At 51.5% G+C, this 12,415-nt stretch overlaps 1 protein-coding gene across 4 annotated transcripts; it reads right to left on the bottom strand.

The window, feature by feature from the left end:
• Positions 1-2,494: 2,494 nt before the first annotated feature.
• akap1 (A-kinase anchoring protein 1) lies at positions 2,495-12,415 on the bottom strand. 4 transcript variants are annotated; one of them, XM_023961967.1, is made up of 11 exons: positions 12,201-12,415; positions 8,293-9,719; positions 7,593-7,717; positions 7,394-7,520; positions 7,199-7,326; positions 6,942-7,119; positions 6,716-6,866; positions 5,789-5,856; positions 5,511-5,584; positions 5,371-5,436; positions 2,495-4,283 (listed from the first exon to the last, which is right to left on the bottom strand). In XM_023961967.1, exons 2-11 carry the CDS (start codon positions 9,698-9,700, stop codon positions 4,221-4,223), a joined length of 2,388 nt encoding a protein of 795 aa, XP_023817735.1. In that variant the 5' UTR covers positions 9,701-9,719; positions 12,201-12,415; the 3' UTR covers positions 2,495-4,220. The 4 variants fall into 4 exon arrangements, with proteins under 4 accessions (XP_023817735.1, XP_023817737.1, XP_023817738.1 ...); XM_023961969.1 differs by lacking the exon at positions 12,201-12,415 and adding an exon at positions 11,539-12,114; XM_023961970.1 differs by lacking the exon at positions 12,201-12,415 and adding an exon at positions 11,578-12,114.

The raw sequence follows: 12,415 nt of genomic DNA, 5'->3' as shown, positions 1-12,415 counted from the left end.
AACACCAGTGGAAGCTGTGATTGTTCACTTTCAAAACAAAAGTCTGTTTTTATGTCTTAATTACAAATTGTGTAATAATACAATAATCCAATAATACATGAAATATATATTTAAAAAATGAAATAAATACCTTGCATTTGGGATATTACTGAAGCTATAAAGTAGGAACATGTGCATTTTGTACATTTAGAGAAAAATGGACTATGAAAGATTATGCAAAAGTACCCAATTTCATCTCAAGTGCATTGATTTGTTGATTCAGCAGTTTGCTGGCACACTAAAGCAAAAGTGTTTGTTTATAGTAGGGGGGGGGAAATGTGGAATTCCCTGGAGAATCAGTTAAAAGGCTTTCAAAGTATTATTCAGTTTAAACGGATATATAAAACTAAACAATTAGATTGTACAAACTTGACTGTTGAATGGAAAGTTTGGAATGTATGTACTGAATGAATGGAGCGTATTTACCGTGTTTATTTAAAATGTATATGGTGACACTTGGGCACAGGTGATGGTGTGAGAAATGTTAAAATTACGCAATGTTTAAAAGGGAGTAGACAATTATAAGAATAGATTTCGTCAATTCTGCTACTTTCCAATCGTAAAAATGTTCAATAATGAACAACAAACGTGTAAACATATTTGACAATCAACAATTTTCATGAAAGGAACAAATAAATAAATAAACAACACTGTTGAATTCTTTCAGCTACAGGTAACTGCAGACCATTTTTTCAAACATTTTTTGTGTAAACTGCATTTGTAGTGCCGTAAAAGATAAACACTGGAACGTCTGTATTTAGACATTTCTATAAACCCCTTTTGTATTTGAGGCTAAGCCTTATTTATAACCATATCTATATACATCTCCCCCGTGAACCACCACCTTAACATGGTGGGGGAGTTTGAGAGCTTGAGTGATCCCAGGAGCTCAGCTGTCTGGGGCTTAAGACCCTGGTAGGGTCTCCCATGGCAGACAGGCCCCCTCCTGGCCTGTCTGCCACCAAGTTATGTTGCCCGGATTGGCGACATAACTGGAGTCAGGCCTGGGGTTGGGGCTTGCAGGCGAGCGCCTGGTGACTGGGGTTCTTCTCACGGGCCCCAGTCGGGCTCAGCCTGAAGAAGTGACATGGAACCACCCTCACATGGGCCCACCACTAGTAGGAGACCTCAAAGGGGGCCGGTGAAATGTGGTTTGGGTGGCAGTCGACGGCGGATGCCCTTGCGGCCCAAACCCCGGTCATGGAACTTGGCTTTTGGGACATGGAATGTCACCTCTCGGGGAGGGAAGGAGCCTGAGCTGGTGCGAGAGGTTGAGAGATACCGTCTAGATATAGTCGGGCTCACCTCCACACATAGCCTGGACTCTGAAACTCAGTCCTTAGAGAGGGGTTGGACTCTCTACCACTCTGAAGTTGCTCATGGTTGGTAGAAACATACTTTAGGATAATTTATTAGGTTCTTAAAATGTAAAAACTAGACAGTGGTTTCATAGATGATGTTTTGAAAACAAGACAAAAAGTTTTTCCTCTTTATTATTCTTATTGGATGTTTTTTTTCCTCGACATGATTGAAAACTTCCTCACAGCTTTGCTCTGAGGCAGACAGCCATCAGGTCAGGTGACGGTTTCTTCATCTACAGAATTGTCGGTGGTTAATGTTTTGAAAAATAACTTCATTTTGTTCAGATCTGATCCTGACCCACATTTCCTTTTGGGTGTCTTTGCATCAATGTAAATAAACAGAGGAGAGGTCGCTCAAATGTTAAGATTTCTCTTTTTATTGAGTCCCACACTGCAGCAGGAGTCGTCTAAGTATTTCTCATCAAACATTTTTCTGCCTTTTAAATGTTGGATTGTCTAAGTCTATAGATCCACTCACCACAACAAGACGCAGACCGAGAGAACACAGAGAACAAGACAATAAGAAAAAAATGAAAATAAGTTAAATTAAAATAAATGCTGTTGGAGTAGACTGAAGGTTTTCTGTAAGTCTACTTAAAGCATCTGGATCAGCTGAGTGACGTTTGTCACTTTATGAGATTCTGTGTTACTGTAGCTTTTCTGAATCCTGTCCTTATATAGTATGAACTCAACAAAAGAAAAGAACAAATTAAATACGGAAAAACGTCAATGTGTTAACATGAAAATAATAAAGATATTAATGTGAAGACATCTTGAAAACCTTTAAATCGAATTACTGGAAATAACAAATGACCACTGCATTTATTCATGGTTTATTTTATTTAAATATAAAGTCTCTTTAGTATTTACGGATAAAAACAGATAACAGGTTCTCCCAGTTTACAGCCCAACACAAATCAAATGAGTGTAGACGCTAAAGCCCACTATGAACTACATCAGCGGTCACTCCAACTGATCCAGAGACTGACGTGGAGCTGACATTTGCTATTGTTGTATTGTAAACGTGTTATGATAAATGTGGCGGTGGTGGTACCCCCCCCCCCCCCACATACACACACCACAAAGATGCACACTAGTCTTTGAATAGCTTTATTCTTTCCTAGTACATCTGTACAATCCACAAAGCAGCCGAGGACTAACAAAATCTCAACTGTACACAGCAGACGCCTTGGGGCACTCCTGCTTACAGCCACTTAAATAACCGGGCAGACGTCGTGGGGCCACACGACACCCGACAGCATCAGCTGGAGGACAGACATGGGGGCGGGGGGCTCAAGCCGAAGCAAAACTCAGTTCCCTTTAGAGCACTTTGTCATAGAAAAGTTCAGTCAGTGGTTTATTTACAAAGAAGGGGTAGGGCTTATCACAAGGTGGGTGTGGCTCTGGGTTTAGGGCTGGAGGTGAGACAAAAGACCCCAGTGGCGGTCAAAGCGAGGAGCTGATCTCCAATGTTTTTTCAGTAAAAGTTCAGCTGCCCTGAAACAGGTCCATGGATGCCCCTCCCCTAACCAGAGACGGGTCAGAAAGCTGCCCTCCTGCCCCCATCAGCAGGAACCATTTGAATGGGGGCATCAACGGTGTGATGAGTGTGAACTTCAACCCCACATGGAGGGCAAATAACTATCTGATGAGTTGGAAAGAAAATGAAGCACTGTAGAGAACGGAAGGCAAAGACACGCTGCAGAGACGGAGCGAGACAAGGACAGGATCGGGATTGATATGACAGATGAAAACTACAACTACTAGAATGCATTTATTGTGAGGAATGAAGACCTGACTAATGTGAAAAGTCCCAGATCCAGACGTCTGGATGAAAATGAGATTGTCATGTTTGCAGATGATGCCGTCTTCTGACTTTAAACATCCGTGTCTTGACTGAATGGATACAGATGCTGCCAACGGAGCTAAAACCAGAGGAACAACACTAAAGTGTGCAAACCAGAGTCAAAGCTGGGAAAGGATGGAGGGGCAGAAGGAAAGGACTCTGGGATATTTTGGTTCATGATTCCTTCTGCAGATCAAAAGCCACACTTCAATTCATACAAACTAGGTGCGGTTAGGTTCCTCTCGGATTCTGGTAAATGAAATGCCTCTGACAGACATGATCCCTTAAAGCTGTTTTCTTCTACTATCACCTGTGCAGGTGGCGTTTGTGGCCCCGCCCTCTGCTGGATACCCTGAGGTTGCACAATGTAGTAATGACTGAAGTCCTTCATCTGCCTAAAAGTCACAACAGCAGGTCATTGTGGTTCTGATCAGCCTGCTCATTGATGGGTCCAAGTGTGACACCCCCCCACCCCCAGGCCTGTCTGTGCTGTCCTTCCTCTGAAGATGTGCATCAGACCCGTTCAGGGCAGCAGAACTTCCACCCAACAGCCAAGTTTCAGCTCAGAACCAACCTGGCCCACTACAGCCAGTACAGTCAGGGCTGAGGGGGGAGGGTCACAGTGTGCAAAGGCCCAGAGCAAACATGAGCGCAGGACGGGGGCTAAAAAAATATTTGACCATCCTTTATTATGTTACAATAGAGTTTTTTGTAAAAACGACCTCGTCCCTTTTTCTTAGTGTTTGTGAACAACAAGGGAGAGCGGCCTCGGCAGGTTCTGCCCGAAAACAAAGTTTAATTTCTTTTCCAAAGAATAAGTGGGGAGGGGGGAGAAAACAAAAAAACAAAAAACAAAGAGACAATCCTCTCAGACCCAGTGGTAGTGGGGTCGGGTCCTCAGGACAGCCTGGACCCTCTCTGGTGACCACTGGAAGCAGCGGGAGGAGTGTGTGGAACTGGAACCACATCCCGGTTCAGAACCCGTCCACCCAAACAGCCAGGCCGCGCTCCGCCAACGTCCGGTTCACGGAGACCACCTGCAGGACACGCACAGCATCAGACGGGGGTCTGCATAAGACCTACACAACACAGAACCAGGGGAGCCGGGCTCATCCAGGAGTGTTCCTCCGTGTACCTGGACGAGCCAAAACTAGCTTTACCATGTCCGTCAGACGGCCTGCTGTGTGAGAAGAATGGCTCCTGTAATCCTCTGCATCCCAGAACCTCTGCCGAACGTCACAGACGGCAGGGTTCTGTCTCATTCTCCTTCTAAAGGAGGATCTTTCCTGTGTGACGTGACCCAGAAGTGTGTCCCTTTTGCTGACGCCATTACCTCCTTTAGAGCAAACGCCGTGCCCCTTCTCCAAAAGGAGAAAGTAAAGTCCGCTTCCAGGAGTCTTTCTGGTCACAACACTGAACACCGATGAGACAGAAGAATTGTAGACATGCAGACATACAAGCACACATGCTGTAGTCTTCATCGTATGTCTGGATGCAGTTAAGTGCTTCCTGGTCTAGAAGCTGTCAAAGAACCCCTTTACAATCAGGAGTCACTGATAACAGTTGTGTTCTGACTGTCTCACCTCCTGTACCTTACAGCCTGAAAACTATGGGAACTGTTACAGCTGGACTGAACTGACTGGTGAGGTTATTTTATACACTTTATATGGTCCAGGATGCCATATTTCCATGTTGCAGCTTTAAATAGTCCATCGGTCTCCATCGATAACGTATAGAGAGCTCATCTATCCACTGTCGCCCTGCATATAGCTGTGGGAAAGTCCCATTCTGCACACGGACCGGAAGACCTTCTTCAGGATCTCTGCTGACATTTACCGCTGGAGGCCAAAGGTCAGGAAACAGGACAATGTTTGCCTGACAATAAGTGGCAGCGGAGGGGATTTGGATGCAGCTGCTGCAAACTCTCCTCGTCAGACTGATGTCGCTTTTCTCCTCAACCTTAAAATATCTTCAGTCATTCAGACTCAAATTTAGCCTGGTGCTACAGGCCACCAGAGCATTGGTCCTGTGAGGACGGAGGCAGGAGCTAGGCGTGTGTGCACAGCCACACATGGCTCTCTGCCTCTATGGGAGGGCTCTCAGCATCACCTCAAGGAGCCATACCTCTTCTCCAAGCATGTTCCACAGGTGGACCAGCGGCAGCCCCGTGTTGTTGTCATAGTTGGATACCTTCACACAGAGCAGAGGATCGGGCCGTTACATGAAGCCGGTCTGGTGAGGCTTCAGTCGGGCGCTTGTCTCACCTGTGCCAGCAGGGCCACACCTCTGGTGATTTCCTCAAAGGCCGACGTGGCCTCTGAGGAGAAACGGTCCTCCCCTGATGGAGAAGATCACAAACGTTACACAGCTGGTGGTTCCACGAGAAAACAAGCTGCCTGCTGGGAAAACCACCAGCAGACGGCGAGGCTGAGGCAGCCAAAGAAAATGCCACCACTTCTTTGAAAAAGGATCGAATATGAACGTCCCGACTCCAATTCAGAGATTTGACTGAAGAAAAAAGTTAAAGTGACCAGCAAGGTACCTGGGAGAGGGGCGATGTTGTCCAGCAGCACCTCTGCACCTTGAAATGGTAGAGTCACAAAGTCGGATCTAAAGATAAGAAACACCACAGAGGTAGAGGTTAATGAGGGTCAGACTCTTTTGGACTTCACCTGCACACAATCACAAGAAGCAATGACACACTGAATGATGGAAGAACAAAAGGGGAACGTAATGCACAGTTCTGTCCCAAAACGCCATCCGTGCTGCTCTGTAGAGGACAGCTGAAGACCCAGTCCCATAACCTAACGTTGGCATTTTTCTCATTGATAAAGAAAATTCATCCTAAAAGTGCTTTTCTGACCATCTCTTCCGATGGTTGATGAAAAAGCCTTGTAGTAGAAAACATGCTCTCACAAAACTGAAGGGGGCGGGGTCGCTCTGTGCAAACCCAGAGGAATATCTAATGAACTCATACTGCTCTGCAGAAACTAAGTCCAAGAAAACGTTTATTATGGCTAAAAACGGCATAACCATAACTAAAGAGCACTATACGCTTTGAGATGGATTAAAGGTGAACGGAGTGGGATTCCTACAGCCTGTATATATGGCTGTTTTGGGAAACAGAACAGAATCATTTACCATAATTTAGGATTTTACCTTTACCTCATGTTTGCCTTTTTTAAAGGACATTTAAGGATTACACACATACACCCACAGTAGCACACTCTGTTTATGTCCATAAAGGTGCTCATGCATCCTGCTGACCACGTCTTAAAGTTGAGTCGGGGCAGCTGGACCTCAAGTCCAAGTGTGAACGGACCAGCCTCCTGGCCTGACAAAGGCCGGGGAACTGACCGCTTCACCTGCAGTCTGTCACTAGATGAACCTGAACCTGCTGACTCCATCAAGGTCCAGACCAGATGCTAGAGAGCAGAGGACCGCCCACAAACGGCCCGGTGGCACTCGCCTGATCTGCCGTAGAGCATCGATCTTGACTCGGTCGTAGCCTCCGTAGTCCACGTATCTGATCTCCACCTCGTTGGTCTCCTTGTAGAAGGTGATGACCTGAGCTCTCCACCAGGCTCCTTCGCCTGCAGGAGCTGCACAGATGACACCGACTGCAGGAGAGAGGAGAGCAGGTGAGCTGCCACAGGCACACTAGAGGAGGTCCGGATGCTGGGACAGGAACCCACCTTCAGCAGGGGACGGCAGCGCCGGCGTGCCGGGCTGCGAGTAGCACAGAAACATCTGCTGGTCCAGGCTCCTCAGGGCGTGGTAGGTGGGGTGGGTGTGCTGCTGGACAAAGATGTGGCCCGCTGACACGATGTTGACCACGATCACCTCCACCGTCACGCCGCTGGGCAGAAGCAGCTGTAGAGACGAGCACACAGGACAGGCCTCAACATCCCTCTTCAGCGTCCCAGACTGCCAGCGCAGAGCTCGTCCTTACCCAGGACGTCATGGGGAGCGAGGGCAGCGTGAGCGGTGGTGGAGGGGGCGCGTACAAGTTGGTCAGGTCCAGGTCTTTGAACTTTTTGCCGATAAGTGAGAGGGCTTTGTCCACCTGCTGCTGCTCACCTGGAGAGAAGTGAAGGGGTCAGAGGCTCATGGGGAGTCCAGGTGTGTCCCTGTAACACTGCCTCACCCTCAATGTGACAGATCTGGAAGTCTTGTGTGTACGGCAGGGTGGAGATGTAGATCTTTGCACCAGAGCTCTGCTTCAGGTAGCTTACGTATCTCCCCTGCTTTCCGATCAGCCGCCCCACAAAACGCTGGAAGAGAAAGTTGGCGAGGTCAGGACGCCGCTCCGTCTGCAGCCTTTAACGCCCGGAGGTTCTACTCACATTTGGCACTTCGATCTCCCAGATGACGAGTCCTGAGCTGGAGGAGGCGGCGCCGCTCGCCTGGCCCTCTGCAGCCCCCATGGTGCAGCCGCTGTCCACAGAGTCCATGCTGTTGACGTCAGAACCTGGACACAGAGACGCAGGAGAACATGCAGGCTGTCCTTCAGATCCCATCCTGAGTTTGTTTGAAACTTCAACTCTTAAGCTCTAGTTCTGCTGGTCTCATGAGTGGGAAGTTACAGGAGGACAGGTGAGACAAACGTGATCATCACCACGGCAACTGTCAGGGCAGCAGTTCCAGAGCCACAAACGCAGTCTGCTATTAGGAATCCAGGCAGAACTGGGCTCAAACGGAAGTTCTGAAGGGACGTTTCAGATCAAATGTCTGTCTCTTCATTGCCGACTCTGCAAATCGTTTGAAATCTCCCTTTTCTCCTGGACCCCACCCTTCTATGTCTTCTCTCAGACTGCATACCCCATCCCTTCTTTTGGGGTTTAACCCTGACCCGGGTCAGCACAGGTGAGCCTGGGTCATGCTGCTGTAACCTATTTGGTTACTACCTCTGGGGTAGTTTAGCCTCTGCTACCCCATGCACCACCTGCGCTACACCTGCCCTATGGATCCTCTGTTGCTCTCCCCAACATGACTTAAAATTACCCATCAGCCCCCAGCCACAGCAGGGCCGAGCCCTCCCCTCACCTCCGGACTGGTCCGTGTCTGCCTCACAGGTGATGTGTGCTCCGTTTTTGAGGCCGAGCCCATTCAGCCTCTTGATGGCGCTGTCCTCGGTGCTGCTGTCAGGCTGGGACGAGCCGCCGTCCTCTGACAGGTGGCTCACCTGGACGGCCTCGGCCGGTCTGTCGAAGGCGCTGCTCTGCAACTCCTCGCTGCTGACGCCGTCCTCAGAGTGGCATGTGCTGCAGGCGGAGTCCTCCGCCAGCGCCACTCCCTCTCCGCCTTTCTCTTTGGTGTTTAAAGGGGGAGGGGCTTGGTGGGAGGGTGAAGACCAGCCGTCGCTACGGACCTCATCTGTCCGAGGAATACTGGCCCCACCAGCGCCCCATCCTGCTGTTGAGGAGCAGCCATTGTGGAGCTGCTCCTCTGCTACGCCTCCTGGCGACGAGCTCGTCAGGACTTGACAGTGAAGTGACACCCCCGCCTCCTCCTCCTGTAGGCGTGGCTCCTCGCCGGTCCGGCCGCGGTCCGGCTCCCTGCAGCTGGAGACCCCGAGGACCTCCTGAGTGGCTGCAGAGATGACCTCGGTTATAAGTCCAGCTGCCAGGAGCTCCAGCTCCTCCGCGCCTCCCTGGAGGGCGTTTTCTGCTGAAAAGGTGGGGCACGTGGGCGTGCTGGTCAGGATGTGTTGATGTAAATTCTGCACAGATGGGGGGGGCGTCTCCAGAGGGTCAGCCTCTGACGGGGTGCCCCCGGAGCCTTTGGGGGGGGTGTGCGGGCAGATGAACTCGTGTTGCGAATGGACAAAACCCTGATGCTTCGCAACTTCACCCTCTGGCTCTGGTCGCTCCGCGTCAGTCAGAGGCGCCGCTGTGCACGAGATGCTGACATCACAAGCCTGGGGGGGCAGGTAGGCCCCCCCGGAGGCTCCTGAAGCGACTCCTGAGTCTTCATCTGGACGTCTCTCCAACGAAGCAAACAGGGAGCCCCCCTCTGGCTCCGTGTGCTCCTTCAACAGTCGCTCTGAGAACTCCTGATCTTCATGAGAAGCCAGAGGAGAGTCTGGGGCCTCAAACTCCCCCAGGCCTGTTCTGCAGGGGGGCGGCGAAGCATCTTCACAACCTAGGTCCAGTGAAGGTGCTGTTTTAGAGTCCTGGGAGCCCCCCTCATGCTGTGAGCTCAAGTCATTGACCCCTGCAGGTCTGAGGGTGGGGCAGTCTGCTTCCTGTGGGCAGTGCACAGTGCCTTTTTCAACCAAACCATTGCTGCCTTCAGCCTGACATGCTTTAAGGCTCACAGGGGTGGGAGGGGCCTCTGACGCGCCCTGGCCGACCAGCCGCTCTTTCTTCCGGGAGGTGAACCACCACCAGCCGATCAGAACCAGGACCCCAGGCAGCGTGTAGGGAACCACAGAGCGAAACCTCAGAGGCATTTCCTCGGTAGTCCGACAGCTGAAAGACAGAGAGACCCCCCCATCAGGAGAGCAAAGACACAAACGACCGCCATGCAGACGACGATCATGCAGACAACCACGCAGACGACCACCACGACAATCACAACCAAGCTGACGACAACCACGCAGAGGACAATCACGTAGCTAACAGACAATCAAGCTAACATTGGCAGTGCTGCAGTAAATGGAGATCTATCAGTTCTGATCCAAATTCCAGCTCAGACTAGAAAAACAAAGACGTTCATGGATCTATTGGTCTGCAGGTGGATGATCAGAATGGGGGAAGCCACAGAGAAGGTAGACTATGGCCCCGCCCACCGTATTTTCTACGTTACAAATACGCTTTTTTTTCTCAACTGCTCCCGATTATCAACAACTGGAATAGAAAAATACTAAGGAATGTCGTTTTTAATCTTTAATCATGTCCATCACGAGAAAAGGCTCCCAGAAGACGTTAAAAACACAGAAATGGTTTCCATCGGAGTCTGTAACAAGCTTCATTCTAACCGCTATCGGATGACAATTACGACTTTTGATTGACTTGTCCTCCCAGTGCGCTCTGGTCTCAGAGAGACTAGAGGGGAGGGGGCTTAGCTGGTCCAGTGGAGGCCCGTCCGGCCTCTGAGAAAGCCCACTCCGCCTGGAGGAGCTTCAGGGTGGAGCGGTTCAAGCCGGACTCGGACCCCCAAGGCCTTACATGAGTTCTGGGGCCTCACTAGACCACCACCCTGTGATCCAGTGTAGCTCGGTCCGGATCCGTCATGTTGGTTCAGTGACAGTCTGTAAGATCATGCAAAATCCTCCATCTGCTTTAAACTATCCAGTTCCAGGTTCTCCTCCGTGAACATCTACAGATGACCAAGTGAAGGAATCTGAATCCAGCCTCAACCTTCCAGCTGCGTTCAATGAGTGTTGTTTGCCCCCAAGTTAGCGCTGGACTGCAACAGGAGCTGCAGAAACATGGACAGCGCTCTAAAACCGGGTTAAGTTAGATTATTTATCCGTTTTACGACCAGCAGCCTTTGCAAGCCCATAAACATTCCCGATAAACTCCCACATCAGCTCCCTTCACCGTCAGCACGCTGGAAAAAGCACGGGGGCTGAACACCTCCTGCTGCGTTCAGGTGCAGCTCGGACAGAAGCGTAAAATGGTGGTGCGGCACAGGTTCACCTTGAACAAGGGTACGGCACACGACCGAAGCCCAGCCCGCCGTCACACCAACGTCTAGCTGCACTCCTCGTGACCTTCACACGAACACGCGCCGTGACTTCAGAGCCCCGCGTGGAGGCGTGGCCGAGCTCTGTCCTCGAACTACAATCTCATCATAGCGACCCGAACAGCCGAAGCGAAGGAGGCCGAGCCGTCCGTGAACGTTCCTCGTGCAGCAAATGCAGGTCACCAAGTGAGCAGCACGTGCAAATTAAAAAAAAAAAAAATACAAGCACGCGGGACTGTCCGTTTGACGGTCAGCTACTGAACTCGAACCACGAACCACACATCATCCTCTCACAGTTAAATCCCGCCGCCGCGCCAAGCTCGGCTGTCCGACACGGAGTCTAACTGCGGACACGGAGCCGCTGCTCGTGCTGCGTTCACGGACATGCGCGCCTGCTGGGTCAGTAGTCCTCCCTGCAGCTGCCAGTCGGGACAAAAATAAAACACTAGTGACCACATGTCCCGTCACTCGCCGTGCTGAACACCAGACCCACGGAGCCCGGGCCACAGCCGGCTCGCGACAGGCAGCCGGTGTCCGCCGCGGTGCACAGGCCCTGACCGGTTTAGCACTCACAGCTCGGCACCTGGTGAGAGGGGTTACCTGCTCGCTCCGGAGAACTAATATGACGTCACAGCGCACCTGAGAATTAAAATCTGCACGTGCTCTCAGCGGCATCCCCTCTGCACCGGGGTGACTGCTCCGTTACGTCATCGTGACCTCGTGTGGGGGCAGCTCCGACCCTCGCGGACCCCCGGGTCTGGAAGGAGCCCCTCACGGCCGGGAGCACGTGCGTGCGTCACGCACAGTCAGAGGACGTCTTCTGAGTGCGCCGCGCGGGCCTCAGTCCTTCAGGCTAGCATGCTAACGGTCCTAGCACCGAAGCCCCGAGCCTGCGCCCGCGCACCGAGACCGGACCGGGTTCGGTCCAGGTGCAAACGGGCTCAGTGCTCGATGGGTCCGAGCCGTAACGGGACTCGAAAAACAGCGCCTGCACTTTCAGTAACACAACAGGGACAAAGGCTAGCTCGCTGCAGCTCCGCCGGTGCAGCGAGCGGGCACGCGGGTCAATGACACGGGAGCGCCGCTGTCAAGCCGGAGTCCGCGCGCACTCCGGAGGGACGGACGGACGCCGGTGGTGCCCATGACCGCAGCACTGCCCCGCAGCCAGGACGCAAGCTGGAGCCGGACTCGGAGTGGACCAGAGTCCGACTCTGCGGATGATGAGAAGCTCTGGCCGCAGCTCCGCGCGCGTCCGTACTCACCGTTAGACAGGAGCGTCAGAGCCGCCACGGTGACGGCGGAGCGGATGGCAGAGCTATGTAGACGGTCCGAGTGCCGCTCTCCTCCCCACGTGCTGCACGACCTGCACCAGTCTGAAAACATCGACCAAACAGCTGGTTAAATCTCGCGATACTAGACAACGGAGTCTCACGAGAAGCGAGGGTACAGTCATTCGAGCCCGTGTCAAACACGCACG

The sequence above is a fragment of the Oryzias latipes genome, chromosome 13 (genome assembly GCF_002234675.1).
Source record: "Oryzias latipes chromosome 13, ASM223467v1".
Lineage (NCBI taxonomy): Eukaryota > Metazoa > Chordata > Actinopteri > Beloniformes > Adrianichthyidae > Oryzias > Oryzias latipes.
Note: the sequence above shows the minus strand (reverse complement) of the source record. Positions and strands in the feature narration are given on the sequence as shown.

Excerpts from the sequence above, each read along its gene's own strand:
- akap1 (XM_023961967.1), bottom strand. The coding sequence starts at position 9,700 with ATGCCTCTGAGGTTTCGCTCTGTGGTTCCCTACACGCTGCCTGGGGTC. Across the intron at positions 5,857-6,715 it reads GATGCTCTACGGCAGATCAG|ATCCGACTTTGTGACTCTAC; the intron begins GCGAGTGCCACC and ends TCTTATCTTTAG. Across the intron at positions 5,585-5,788 it reads CAACATCGCCCCTCTCCCAG|GGGAGGACCGTTTCTCCTCA; the intron begins GTACCTTGCTGG and ends CTTCTCCATCAG.